This window comes from Centroberyx affinis, unplaced genomic scaffold (genome assembly GCF_046629955.1).
Source record: "Centroberyx affinis isolate AG114_WGS23_722 - 3 ecotype Tasmania unplaced genomic scaffold, CSIRO-AGI_Caff_v1 ptg001882l_1, whole genome shotgun sequence".
NCBI lineage: Eukaryota > Metazoa > Chordata > Actinopteri > Beryciformes > Berycidae > Centroberyx > Centroberyx affinis.
In genome coordinates, this window is record NW_027280254.1 from 157,093 (window position 1) to 172,258 (window position 15,166).

The 15,166-nt window shown below is 42.9% G+C and overlaps 2 protein-coding genes across 2 annotated transcripts; one reads left to right on the plus strand and one right to left on the minus strand.

The window, feature by feature from the left end:
• Positions 1-447: 447 nt before the first annotated feature.
• On the minus strand, positions 448-4,813 carry slc19a3b (solute carrier family 19 member 3b). The gene is made up of 8 exons (XM_071530090.1): positions 4,664-4,813; positions 4,209-4,388; positions 3,701-3,866; positions 3,106-3,433; positions 2,584-2,735; positions 1,479-1,671; positions 964-1,105; positions 448-600 (listed from the first exon to the last, which is right to left on the minus strand). Exons 1-8 carry the CDS (start codon positions 4,811-4,813, stop codon positions 448-450), a joined length of 1,464 nt encoding a protein of 487 aa, XP_071386191.1.
• A 1,643-nt stretch (positions 4,814-6,456) lies between these two features.
• Positions 6,457-14,487, plus strand: daw1 (dynein assembly factor with WDR repeat domains 1). Its single transcript, XM_071530126.1, has 13 exons — positions 6,457-6,496; positions 6,715-6,787; positions 7,224-7,368; positions 8,093-8,151; positions 8,310-8,432; positions 8,585-8,684; positions 9,337-9,444; positions 10,147-10,253; positions 10,466-10,568; positions 11,142-11,256; positions 11,530-11,606; positions 14,084-14,246; positions 14,453-14,487. The coding sequence occupies exons 1-13, from the start codon at positions 6,457-6,459 to the stop codon at positions 14,485-14,487; spliced, it is 1,248 nt and encodes a 415-aa protein (XP_071386227.1).
• The last annotated feature ends 679 nt before the right edge of the window (positions 14,488-15,166 follow it).

Consider the following 15,166-nt stretch of genomic DNA (forward strand, 5'->3'; position numbering starts at 1 on the left):
GTGGTCCTTGTTGTGCCGCTCTTCCTGTCTTGCCTCCTTATGCGAAACACCTGAGGTTGTCTGCAAGTGTTGAGCTTGGTTTGTCAATCAATAACCTGCTCAAAGGGCACCACAACCTGGGACCTGTTCCTGCTCAAGCCAAGATACACGTGTCAAAACTTAAACATGAGGAAGACAGAGGAATTCCTTTATCTTTCACATTCCTTATTAATCAGTTGAAAACTCCAGTTTTATTATTTCAGTTGACTTCCACAGTAGATTGTTGTAGATTGTTGTAGAGATAATGAGTTGTAATGCCAAAAAAAGATAGGCAATTTTGCAGACATTAATGACCAGTAGTATTATTGATGCATGATATTTTTATTCCTTATGGGCAAATGGGACAAAATCCATCTGCTGAACTCATTATTCAGTTTCCGTAAGACCATAACAGTTTGTTGACCTTGGTCAGAAGCGTTCAGCAGAGATCACCTCATGCTCATGCTCTTGTTCCTTGGCCTCCGTCTGCTCAGGGTTGTAATGATACACACAGGCTGTGTATGTCCCTCGAATCAGGAAGAGCACCGAGATGGTGGCATAGTAGCTGCCATATATGATGAACTGCAGAGAAAAGCTTCTGTCACCTTTTGTTACTGGACTGTAATTTATGCTGCAGAGATATAGATCAGTCTACATTAAATGTGTCTGCATGCAAAAGTAACTGATAACCACCAGGTGTCACTCTTTGTCCTCATGTTTCGATGACTGTAGTCCAACAGAAATACATTCTTGGTCACTAAGAGCATTTTAGTGTTAAATATCAGTGGGATGCCATTAAAACAATAAAGCTGTAGCAAATACCATGATGACAAATGTTGCAGTTGGATTCTAGATGAATATATTGATTGCTAGTAAGCACTACTCAGCCTGAGCTTTTGGCCATAGCCTTTGGCTCTCTGCCTAAACCTGTCTGTACATACATACCTGTGTAACAATGTCCAGTCCTAGTGCAGTTTCATCAACAACAATGACGGTGAGAATAGTCTGCAGTGAAAGGGCCGCAAAAGTGTTGATTCCAAATGTCAAAGCGTAGCACTCCATGGAGAGGTTGGATGCAATCTGAAATCTAAAAGGGCAAAAGACATTCAGAGATAACAAAGCTGCCTTAGCTGAATTATTCCATTCCAAATTAGCATTCATGTTAACTGGGTGCTATGCATCAAGTGTCTTTGATTCTCATTGGTAATCTGAAACCAGTGCACATTCTTTGTGAGAAGCCTGTTTTACAGATAGAGTGACTGCAGGATCTTCCAAATTTTTCCTCTTAGGGGTGGAGGAACAGTAGTGCATCTTATTACAGGCTTCATGCACTGCTGTTCCTTCATCCCCAGAGAGGAATCGTTTAGAAAAACCTGCAGTACCAATGCAGAATAATTGCTTCAGGTTGAGGGTCTTCTTCTACAGTGTTATATGACCTGCTGGCATTGTCGTGAACTTACGTTGTGATGGTGATTAGGAGCATGTAGGAGGCTTTGAATATGACATAGCCGGCATAGCACGCCCAGATATTGCTGGTGAGCACCATCAGAAACACGGCACACGCCCCCACGGCTGAGAACATGCCCAGAGCCAGCTCCCCCCACACGGCCCAGGCCACCTTGATGTGACCTACAGAGAGGGCTGCTGCAGCTCCTGGCCCGGGGAAGGGACAAACACAGTGATTAACCTGTTGTTCTGGGGGACAACGCCTCCAGCATGCCAGTGCATCCTTTTATCGTGCTCTCAGGGACAAGTTTCTACAATCATTCATTAGTTCCAACAATAACAGCTCTTTCCAGTGGAGGACGTGGCTTCTCTTTGCTTTAAACAAAACCTTATGCACACATTCGCTCCTCTCCGCAGCCCCTATCTGTCATGGTGAGCCACTTTCACCCGTCTCTTAGAACCCAACTATCAGCAATAATCAGAGAAACCATTACCCTCCAGCTCTATCTCCTTAATTGAAGCAATTACTCTTCTCCTTCTCATGCTGAGCCAGGTTGAACGTAAAAGCCAACAGGACCATGGTGTGACTATTCTGCTGTATGACTATTCCCTTTCCCAGTCAATACACATTAACCGTTTAATCAGTTATCCCATATAACCAGGATTGGGTGGGCTGCTTTCTTCTAATTACAGATTTTTACGGGTCCATCTGCAATCAGACATGACAGTTTTTATTAGCATTGTTAACATTTTGTCTGGACACTATTTCAAGTGGTTGTGCTGCAATTTCCTCTTTTCCCCGGTGTCACTCAGGCTCCTGATGGCTGCTCGCAAAGTGACAACAAACTGTGACCCCCTGCTTCTGTGAATCCTCTGTGAGATTACAATCTCCAAATGGAACTGGCACTCTGTCATTAAATGTGCTTTTGTGCACATTGGTATTCAGATATCATTTGGAACACTCAAGCCTTCACTTTATGAGTTGCCGTGTCCTGTTTCCATGGTCATATTTTTTTGAATACTCTATTTGTATACAGTTATATTGAAGAAGATATATGAGCCAGTATCAGAAAACAGAATACTCTCTCACTGTCTGTAAAGTAAAATTATCTGTCTTACCTACAAGTGTGCAGACAGCCTCTACCCCTCCATTGTAAATGGATGATGTGGCAGATGGTTCAATATGGTCCCACATCAGCTGGATGTAGTTGAAGACCTGCCCATAGCCAGCTGTAGCCAAAGCCCACCACAGGGACCAGTAGATTAAATTCCTGGATGATGATCATTAAAACAACTGATTATGATGATGAGGATTAGTGCTCCTACTATTAAAAAAATATTACTGTAACAATACTAAAAGCTAAAATAACTAAAAACTAATATTAGTAGAGCAGAAGTATGTGAAGCAGCACATGAACTATATCAAAGAATTATCCTCAGACTTATTTGCTGTACTTCAATATGGAAAGTTCATCTGACATGGAATTAGGCCACAAACATCACATACAGAGACACGGGACGGGATACTGAGAAAATGAAAGGTGTGTGCGCTGAGTAGATCTGTATTGCTTATTGGGTCGTGATACAGAAGTGGAAAAATAAGAACAACAACAACAATTGATTAGAAAAAAAGAATGTTGCCTGGAAGAGTAGGACTCTCTGAAGCTTCTCCAGAGAAGCTGGCCAGCATGGGCCACGTTATCCCCGCTGCACCAGCCGCCACCACTGCCACCGCTGCCACCGCTCTCCATCTTCTCTGACCTGAAGCCAGCCTCATCCTCATCCCTCACTGCTTCCTCCGCCTCATCCACCACCGCCGTCCCCTCCTGCTGGGACTCGGAGCCCACAGTCGCAGCCTCTTTCCCTTTGAAGAACAAGCCGCGCTGTGGCATAGGCAGCCAGAAGGAGATGAGAAAAGCCACGCTCACAATCCCCAGAGTAATGGCATTGATGTAGAAGTAGTCCATTCCTGTTGATTGGAGTTAAGATTTCATCAGATCCTGCTCCAATTTTGACGGGAGCGTGGTTCAATACAGTTCTGTCACAATTCTCTTGGCAATTAACAGGCGAGACACATTTTCAGATTTTTGTTGTGTTTTTTTTTTAGGAATTTTTTTTTTCTTCATCTCTCTTAAGGAGTGTTCTTTTCTTCAGCTATGGCTTAACATGAACAAATAACATTCATCTTCCATCATTTTCTTGATTCAGTATTGATTGTATATTCCCAAAGCCCCACCTGCCAGGGAGACGAGCACTTGGCCCAGGCTGGCTCCAAAAGTGTACCCAGCCAGCATGGCACTGCGCAAGTAACCGGTGGCTCGCTGGTACTTTTCGGCTGGAATCACACTGTAAATGTAGGAAAAGTAGGCCACCTCTGTGGAAGTCACCACGGCATAGTTGACCTGTTGGTGGGACAGCATGCACCAGTTTTAAAGTGGTAGTAGCCACTGGTAAAACCCCTTGCATCAATAATGCAGTAGCTGACCTAATGCAGGATTTTCTCAGCAATTCCTCTTGGGAGCAGTGCAGCAGTAATATGCCTGTAAACACTGCGGGACTTCTAAAATTGCTCCCATTTGTACTATCCAAGCAAGATTTTTTTTTCCTAATGATTATGTCTTTTGGTAAACTTACAAACAGCAGTTCTTAATTAAGCTGAAAATTCAAGTATTACATTAGAATGGAACATCATTTACTATCTAGCTATGCACATTTCTTATCAGTATTTGTTAATCTTAATGGACCTGAAGAAAGGCCATAGCAGGCAGGCTCCGGGCGAAGCACAGCAGGACATAGTTGGTGACCAGGAAGAGCCCCTGTAGGATAATGAGGGGCTTGTACCTCAGGAAGTCCGTCAACAAGAAGACAGGGAAGAGGATGGCCAGGTAGGAGTACGTCCAGATGGGGAACAGGTAGTTAGTCACCTGTGGAAGGAGACCAAGCAACAAAGCTAATCAGCAAGTGAAAGTGAAAGACAGAATAAAAGATAGCAGAGACTGTGTGAGTGATCTACATACAGTATGAGAACAGAAGGAACACTGGTCTGATTCCATGACTGCGAACCTCAGTCTCATGTAAAACTCATGACAGGTTAGTCTCAGATGAGCTCTCCTAATGAAACATACAGTACTTCATGAATACAGGCCCTAATTCTCTCAGTGTGTGTGTGTGCACGTGTGTGTGTGTGTGTCCATTTTACCACTTCTTCAGAGAAGTTCTTGTGTGGTCCGATGAGGTATGGTGTGAGGAAGGGCTCTGCTACTCTGCAGTTAGCAAAAAACCCATAGAGTGAGAGGACTGCAGTGGGATAAACCCAGCCGGAGGACTTCAGCTTGGCCCAACAGCACATGTTTTTATCCCCGCAAAATTCCCTGGAGATTGCCTTCTGTTTTGAATTCCCAGCGTGCCACCTGACTGCCTTGAGGTCTTTCTTAATTTGAGGTCTGACTTGCTGGGCTAGTTCCCTAAGTGCCTTTAGCTTTCTTTAAGCTTTTGTTTACTCATCAGTAGCTTCCTGACAGTAGTCTGAAGGAAAACGTATGTATAATCTTTATGGTCGGCACGTACCTTAGTCTCTTTGACAGTTTATGAGTTAAAGACTTTGACCTGTTTGGAAATAGGAGGATGGTTCAGCTTTAGCTATCAGTATAAGACTTCAGTCTTCAATAAATTACATCATACAAGGAGAGACAATTAAAATAGAAATGTAACTTCCTGGTGTAGGCCAGACGTTGAGCCTGGCAATAAATTGAACCACCCGTAAATCGTGGAAGCATAACATATTAGCCTATTAACAACACCACATATAGGTGTAATTAAGTCTAGAGTTGAACGGCTATCAGTGTAGTACTTAATGTGTTACTCTACAACCCTGTACAACCTTTCATCTTAAAACATGTCTTGCTAAAAATCTAAATCAACTTTTGTTTCAGTTGTCTTTCCTTAAGGAAAGCTGGGCTGATTCTCCGAGGAGTCAACAACTTTTATGATTTGTCTAACAATGATGCTGTTTATTATTACAGGGAGTCTAGCATTGATTTAAAGCTCTTTCACACCGAGTGCGAATTTCGGTGCGGATTATTCGCACGGAGATTTACAAAAAAAATGATTTTGTGGGTTATAATGGAAGCTTGCACACCAGGGCGGAACTTTCGTGCGGCAAGAAACACATTCGGAACCACTCTGTCTTCTGCGGCATTCCGTCTGCGAAAATATACACTTGACCAATGCAATCTTTTGCTTTCTATGTTGTCCCAGGCTGAAATAAATATGTGTGGCTTTCGATCGCTAAAAGGCTTGGGTACGGGGATGATGGTTAGGCCGTGCACCTTTACGCACAGGTGAGGCAGAGGCACACTCTGATCCACGTTCACTCATACAGTGGACTAGGAAGGCTAATATAGATATATAGGCACAAATTAAATTATCGCCTGCCAAACTGAGAGTATGGTAGTGCTTCACAGGCAACGTATCGTAAACTATGGTCTATTTTCTCCACAGCTGTAGCCAGAACAGCAACTGGTTTCACCTCAAACACACTGGAAGTCGTTGCTCAGGGTCGATTGACACCGCGTCTTGTAAAATTCACTGCATAGGCTTTTTAACCATTGTATGTAATCCTTGTTCTTAAAAGAGATTAATTTGATACTTTCTTATAATGGTCGTGTACATTTACTGTGTTAACTGCAATATCATAGCTCACAACCTCTCTTACTTGTAATGTAGGCCTATGTCTTATGTAGCTAATGTAACGTTAGCCTACTATTTTAAATGTGTTTAGCTGAAATGTTTTGCCATTTTCCATTCTTCATGCCAACATATATGGGCTCATTTGAAGTTGAAAAATGTTCTGCTGGAGATAGTCGTCGCGTTTATATCCGTATTACGCATGCGTGGTGAGTGCGCGAGAAAGCGTGCCACGAGTCTGTCGGCATAGCAACGGTTTGTTGATAGAGGATGTAAAGTGAGAAAGTCTACTGACTACAAGGCAAAATGAAACTTAAACGATTCCTGCTCAGATATTATCCACCAGGTAAGACAAATAGTAGTATTTGGGACCACTGTAGTTCTTTTCGATGGGATATAACAACTGTAAACTTTTGGTGGACAGTAGAATGTTTCCAACATTAAATTAATGACAACAACTTGACTTGCTACAAAGCCGTTTCTTTGGCTAGCTAGCTTGCTGCTGTTCTAGGTTCACAAGTTATCACCAAGTTATCATAGTTTAATTCCATTTTCCTTTCCCAGGTATCATCCTGGAATATGAGAAAGGTGGAAATTTGAGGACCAAATCAATCGACCTGTTGGATTTGTCTCCAGAGTACGTGAGTTTACACTAACATTCATTACGTTACTGTGGCTACTGTGGTTAATGTTACATTAGCCACAAATAACTCGTTAGTGATAATTTTGTTGCTTGTCATGCTGTGCTAAATGTCGTTAGTCTTTTCATTACATTAGCTCTGACGACGTAAATCTAACAAGAAGAGTATTTTCAAGTATTTTCCTTGCATTTTACCTATATCTATGGGTTTACTGGGCTGAGGGAATGTTATCATTGTTAAAAAGGCAGATTTCATCCCCATGCAGTGCTTCATACACACTGTTTGTAGCCTACTCAAAAGGTTAGACCTTTGAGATACTCTGAAATTGTTATTTTCTGGATATATGCAACTTAATTGTTTTTCAGGTTCTCATTCACATTTCGAATTGTATGTAACCCTAACCCTAATTGAATGTATTTTGTCACCATGCAGGACAAACCCAGATCAGTTGGTGGCAGAGATCAGGCAGTCAGAGCCTCTCATCACTGAGTCCCGGGCTGACCAGGTTAAACATCTGATCCTCCGACTTCAGGAGAAACAGGGCCAGCAGGACCACCACAGGTTCTGTCTCTTCAAGGTCAGAAACAGGTCACATATTTACGTTACTGGCTAATCGGAGAAAAATCAACATAGCGACACAACATTCTGATTGAATGGAATACCTCCTACTGGGTGAAGATTGTAAATGTTTTAAAAGTGGACTGTACATGCATAGTTGTTACAGTGTACAGCAGTGCATACAGTACCTTGCTCAGTGCTAGTGGCAAAAGCAGGAGACATCTAGTTTATACAACCTCCATAAAAATCCATTGTTTTTATTACATGAGTATGACATAACTACTGGAGTTTCTTCAGCTTCTCTGTCAGACCAAAATGTCTTTGGGCACAGGCATTGTGCATCAGATTGAAGGAATTAAACCAATGATTGTTTGCACTTTCGCCGGTTAATGATCATAGTTTGGATGATGAAAGTTTGGCTCCACCAGCTAATTGTAGCATCTTATTGGTGGCCGAAAGCGTGTAGTGTCCCAGTTTAGCCAAGGCCATCTGATATGTGCTTTTTGTGAATATTATTTTGAGGAGTTTGAGTAGTGCGATATTAGCGCTAGTGCTTCAAAGTGACACTAGAGAGCAGCAGCGGGTAAGGTACCAAGTCTTCCCAGCACATCAAAGTCAGATTAATTATGTATGGATATTACACGGGTAAACTTACAGACTTGAATTGAATTAAGTCAATAACTCAAGTATATCGCCTCAGAGATAATATTTTCTAATCTTCTTTCTCTGGTCTCTTTTTGCAGGCGCTGCAGGCACACATACTGCCACTGACAAATGTTGCCTTCAATAAATCAGGGTCAAGGTAAGTTTATCTGCAACACACAAAATGCTGGCACTCTAGATTTCAGAAAACCCTATGCATTTGTGTTTCCAGGGTGAGGAGAAGGTAAATAGTACCACCTCTCTCTCTCTCTCTCTCTCTGTCTCTCACACTATCTCTCGCTCTCTCTCTCTCTGCAGGTTTATCACTGGGAGCTATGACAGGACATGTAGGATATGGGACACAGCTTCAGGCACAGAGCTGCACACGCTGGAGGGTCACAGGAATGTGGTGTATGCCATTGCATTCAACAACCCCTATGGGTAATAAGTTGTTTTGCGCAAAACTTTCGAAGTGTCAGAATGCTACCTTGCTCCTTTTGGCTCTCAATTTTGTATTCACCTGTTCAGAAAAGCTTTTTCCTATTTTCCTACATTCACGCTCTTTGCTATATTTTTCTCTTCCTGAAACTCAGAGACAAGATTGCCACTGGGTCTTTTGATAAGACCTGCAAGCTGTGGAGTGCAGAGACCGGCAAATGTTTTCATACCTTTCGGGGACACATGGCAGAAATAGTATGTACATACTATTATAAGTGAAAATTATTTGATTTTGGTTTGTTTTAATTTCAATGCTAAAGGATAGATTGCCAGTATCCAATACACACATTTCCACAGCAGGACCAAGTGGGTTTTGTTGCAGCGGGGGCCAACATGATATCAATATATGCATGATATTTATTTCTTTGAAACTATACCCCTGCTCACAAATAATCTCTGTTGATAACAAAATCCAAAGCAACATAATGGGAGGAGGGAAACCACTTGTAATGCAGAAAGTAAGAAAATGTATTCAAGCTTAACATTGCAAAAAATCCAACCAAGTGTCGAGGGTGCATAAGCCAGTGATACGTTTTCCACAGCTTTCTAATGCAATTTTTTGCGATGTTAAGCTTGAATAAATGTTCTTACTTTCTGCATTACAAGTGGTTTCCCTCCTCCCATCATTTTGCATAGCGTTTTGTCCAATTTGGGAGCCCTTAATTGTTTTCCACCTTTTTACCTTTTACCTGGTGTCAGGAAAACTAAATCCAAAAGGAGTCACAAATAATGTTGCTTTGGAATTATGTTTGGCACGTAGATACTAAATAAGTCCCTGGCGAATCCTGTGTGGCTCTGTAGCAGAGCCCAGGGCCAGTAACTGATAAGAATGCTGTGTATGGTGTAGGTTTGCCTGGCGTTCAACCCCCAGAGTACACTGGTGGCCACAGGCAGCATGGACACCACCGCCAAGCTGTGGGACGTGGAGACTGGGGAGGAGGTGGCCACCCTGACTGTGAGTTAGCATTTCTTTACTTACCCTGCTGTCTTTGTTGCCGTCTGTTTCTTTGTCTGTTTATCTCTCTCTGCTTTGCTCTCTTGCTCTTTCATTTCTACCATCTGGGCAGAAATTAAATCCACCCATTAATGACTTATTGAGTCATTTATTCATTCACTTTTGACTGTAACTATTCATTTATGGGGAGCTGTTAGCCTTCGGATGCCCAGCTTCTTTTGCAGCTCACTCATCCCCCCATGATCTGATGGGGAATGTAGCTGTAATACTTTAATAAGGTAATCTTAACCCACTCCGAGGGGAGAAGCGAGCCGTCTTTGATGTAGGGGTTGCACGTGGGAGCATGGTGTGACTGGTTGGCTGGCTGGCTCTGTGTTCCAGAGAGGGGCAAACTCTCTGAAAATCGCAGCTCTCTTTTTTTTTTTTACTTCCACCATGAAAAATGAATCATGCTGACAACTGACAATTGAGCACAAAACCTTAAGCGTATGCTCCTTTTTTATTTATTTATTTTTTAAAGAAGAATCTACTTTTTAGACTGTAGTTTTATGAACTCTGCATACTAATTTAAAAAATATGTATTGCTTTTCTTTGATGTGCTCATTTTGATCTTCTATTATCCCTCACTCTGTCTCATTCTCTTTCTCTCCCTCTCTCCTTATCTCTCTCATTCTTGTTCTCTCACTCTCTGACTCTGTCCAGGGTCACACTGCAGAGGTCATCTCTCTGTCCTTCAACACAGTGGGCAACCAGCTCGTCACCGGCTCCTTTGACCACACCGTTTCTATATGGGATGTTGCTTCAGGCAGGTCAGATGTTGTCAACGTCACTGCACTGTGTGTGTGTTTGTGTGTGTGTGTCTCTGTCTGTCAGAAGAGAGAAAGTGTGTGGGCTCATGCATGTGTGTGACTGTGTGTGTATGTACATAACACATATGGACGCCCCGTACATGTACACACAGTGTGCACATGTGTATGTACATGTGTCTGACTCAGTGCTGCTGTCTATGTTTTTTCCCCAGTCGTGTTCACACTCTGATGGGACACCGTGGGGAAATCACCAATGTTCAGTTTAACTGGGACTGCTCCCTCATCATCACAGGCTCCATGGACAAAACCTGCAAGGTGAGCTCTCATCTGCTCTCCCAAAGTCTGACATCTAGAAGAGTTGCAGCAACAAGGGATGTTGCATCCTTCTTGAATATTACCCAAAAATCACTGTTTACAGGCTGGAATTGTAGCCTATTTGTTGCCAGGCAGCAATAACTTGAACATCCTCATTCAGTTATCATTATGGACTATTGGTGCCTTAGTGATTGAAGTGGCGTAACTATTTGAGATAGATGGCTCTTCTCCTTCCCATCTCTCACACTCCATCTCTCCCCACCCCTTGCCTCTAAGGTTTACATCATTTAGAAGAGGAAAATTAAATCCTCCAATCCTAATTCCTTAATTATGCCAAGATGAGTCATGCTCACAAGTCAGAATTATTCACATTGCTGTGTTCCTCTACGGGAGACGGGTAAAATAAAGCCACTTAAGACAGCTAACAGGTACATGCAAGGATGTTTTGCGAGGTTGTGTGTGTGTTTGTTCACATGTGTATGTGTGTATACTAGTTCATGTGCATGTGTGCTTTTGAATGTGTATGTCTTTGTGCATATAGATATGTGATGTGTGTTTTTTGTGTGTTTGCAGCTGTGGGAGGCGGTTGGTGGGAAGTGTGTGGCCACTCTTGTTGGACACACAGAAGAAGTGCTGGATGTGTGTTTTGATTTAACTGGTCAGCTCATTGCTACTGCCTCTGCTGATGGTGAGACTACCTGCAGAATTCATGACTACAGTTAAAATGTAGTCATCAATTCTCAGCATAACTAATATCCAGGGGTTTGGTTTATTTTTTTCTTCTTTTTCCTGGATTTCATTTCTGAGTACAACTTGTCATTTATTTTTGTTTGTCCTGCTTTTGTGAACTGAAGCAGTTTCCTCAGGTCACATAGCAATTAATTCTAAATTTTGGGAACTAAAAAAAATGCACAGTGCATGATATGTACCCTAAAGCCTTGTCTGGCCCTGTCTGTGTTAGGTACAGCCCGAGTGTACAGTGCAGCCACACACCAGTGTCTCGTGAAGCTGGAGGGCCACAAGGGAGAGATCTCCAAGGTGAGTCACTGAGCCCAAATGGCTTTTCTGCCACAGCCTGTAAATAGCTCTTTTATGTCACCAGGGCCCAGCGTACTTGGTAGTAAGTACAGTGATAATTGGCAGGACAGAGAGTCGATCTTGTGACTGGAAGGTTACCACTTTTATTCCCTGTGCCAGCTCAAGAAATTTGGGCAAGTGAGGTGAACAAGTGTGACCTACCCTCCCTCATATAGTACTGATGATCTGCCCCTGACCAAGGTACTTAACTGCCGCAGGGGCCAAGAGTACAAGATTGATGTACTGGGCAGCTATCAGGTGTGAATGAGCGTGTGTATATTTTTGTAACCCTCAATTCCCAGCTACTACTCTCCTGGCCATTTCTGTAAATAGGACAAGTCTCAACTTGCCTAGTTATTGTGGGGTAATAAAGCATGATGCTGAAGAGGAAGGACAGGAGTCCTGGCCTCAGGCTGCTTTCAGCCTCCTGTGTCACAGGATGTAGCTCAGCATGTCTGGATGGACGGATTGAGAGAAAAAATACTTTTTTTTAATTTTGTAGCATTGGCGTGATGTCCCTTGCACAATCTGACTTATTGCACTTCTAGGTTCCATTAATCTAGATTTGAACTACTGTTGTGCAAAGTGACTCACAATAAGTACAAGTCAGCATCAGTTAAATCCCTAAAACAGTAAAACAAAGAGACAAGAGCCTTCAGGAACTATTACAAAAAAAAAAAAGGTTTCTTGAAATACTCATGGTTAGTCTTTTGGTCTGCAGTGTGTGTCATAAATAATGTCACAGCTACTGTGTGTCCCATTCACTCTCTTTCTATTCATCGTTTTCTGCTATGTGCTATAGCACACTCACCAACACAGCTTTCAGGAAACATGATGACCTACAACTGATGTGAGTTTTGAAAAACAACCAACACATTCCATTCCAAAATACTATTTTGTTACCTAAATTATCACTCACTCAGTTTCAGAAATAGTCATGACCATCCTCAAATATGTTACGATTTTGAAAGCAGGGTTTCTAAGTATATGTCTTATCTTGTTTTGGTTTTTATTTCAGTGTTTTCTACCTACAGTAGATCATCATGAGATTTGACAAATACTATCTATGCAATCTCACCATCGAGTGACCGTGGTCCGACCTGCCATTAGCTGTGAGGGCTTGGCTGGAGATGTGTGTGTTTGTTTGACCCAGCTTTGACCTTGTACTTTAATGGGAGTGATTTTACCCATTTACCATTTGCCAGCTTTGTGTGTATGCATCGTGTGTGTGTGTGTGTGTGTGTGTGTGTGTGTCCTGCAGACTCTGGCTCAGAGGGCTGCTGTGTATGAGGGGCTGAGAAGCAGCCTCTGTTTACTGAAACACATCAGGCAGCCAGTAATAAATAGGCTGGATGGAGGATGATTCCAGAGGATTATGACACTAATCTCTCCCTAACAGGACACCTCTCCCCCTCCCCTCCATGCTTCTTAACCATGACCGTCAATCTTTCCTTTCATCAGTCTCTCCCTCTATTTCTGTTCCTGTCTCTCTCTCTCTATCTGCCCCTGTTTTCGCTTTCACTTTAATTTCCCTGTTAGCTCCCAGTCCCTCCTCTCCCTCCCCTAGTTATTTCCCCTCGTTGCCTTTTGCTTTTTATTTTAGGGGACTATGAACGGTGGACTTTCCTGAATGCTCAACAGTGATCAGGGCTAAAAAATACCTGTGGAATGAATATCAAACTCAACCCTGGCATGACTGATTCGGAAGACAACACCTGAATGCATTGTTTTTGCGGTTTCTACATAGTCTTTCATATCAGGAATTCACTAGCACTACCTCTTTCCTGGCTATTATTTGTCTCTCTCTCCATTTTAAACCCCCCTCCCCTCTCTCTGTTCTCTTTCCATTTCTATACCTGCCTGAGCTTCCACTGTCATCTTCTCCCTCCGGTGCTCCGTCTTTGTCAACTACTTCCAGAGTCCGTTTCCATTTCCTGTCTGGGGTCACTCCTTGCAGCTTAGTTTAGAGCTTTAATAAAAACACACTTTACTTTTATGGCCATCTAGCGCCAGCGTCATTTAATCATCGCTTCCTTTACCTCAGCGTGTGGATAAAAAGCCCTTCGGGGGAAGGATGCAGCCAGGCTCTAACCCAATCAGCTTCAGACGTGTTTTTCATAATAGTCCACGGGAAAAAAAGGCCTTCACTAAGTAGTACGGCTAGTGCCCTTATCCGCCTATGAACTATTTAAAGTTGCTTGACCTCTGTGGAATATATAATGCTGCTGACATAGTGAAAGTGCTCTAAACTCTCTCATTTTGTCCCTCCCTTCTACCAGTTCTGGCACAATCTCCTATTCAGCACTCTCTCTCTCTCTCTCTCTCCCTCTCTCACTCTCTCTATCCCTCATGTATCACACCCCCGCATACACACACCCCTCTCTTCTCCCCTCTGCTCTGCTCAAGACTGACTCTCCTGACTCTGTTTCTCTTGGTAGATCTGTTTCACCCCGCAGGGCAGCAGGGTGCTGACTGCCAGCTCAGACAAGGCAGCTCGTGTGTGGGACGCTCAGTCTGGAGTCTGCCTGCAAGTCCTGGAGGGGCACAGCGACGAGATCTTCTCCGCTGCCTTCAACTACGAGGGTGACACCATCATTACAGGTAGACGCTGTCCACACACACACACACACACACACACACTAACACACAGCATCTGACAACCGTGCGTTGTTAAAATGTAGCCTTGAGCAGCGAATAAAGTGCCCCTCTCCAGCCGTCACAAACGCTTAATTGCACATTTTAGATGAAAAGCATGCAGCTGCGTTAGTGAAGTGCAGCCACCTGTTCTTGTCTGTGCCCCTCTGCAGGCAGCAAGGATAACACATGTCGGATCTGGCGTTGACCCGTCCCTTGACCCGCAGGTGTGCAAAGAGGAACAGGCGGTCCGACTAGGTGGCTAGATACAGGAACAGAAGAATCACCGTGTTAACTGTGTGCGACCCGGAGTCTACCTTTCTGTCTTACAACTGAAAGATCTGCAAAGATCTGAGTCAAACTGGGGTAAAAATCTGATTTTGGAGAGTGCTGAAAACTGCGATTCAGAGGGACTGGACACCAGGCTAGTCTACCCCTGATTTATGTCGATGACTGGATCTAAATAAAGCTGTGTAGACTTTTCATGTATGGATTTTAAGTGTCAGAAATTTTAGCATGTGAACTAGACTCAGCTCTCTGCAATGTAAACATCCCAAACTAATTAAGGCTTTTCTTAACTTTGCAATTCAGCATTCATTCCTCTGCATCTCATGTCACATATGTGAAGTTAGGAGCAGGTCAAGTTCAGAAACTATAACTAGTGACATTGACATGGATTTCTACCTACATACATTTTAAGGTCAAATTTGATTACAAGACCCTCTATAAATGGCACGTGGATTAGATTTCATCCTAAATCTATTTTAAGACAAAGGTAATCTTTTGACTAATTTGGTCCCACTGCCTTGTGTGTTTATGTGTTGTGGACTAAGCAGTATTTTCTAAAAGCACAATATAATGATGAATGTCCATTCTCAAGTTTGTCA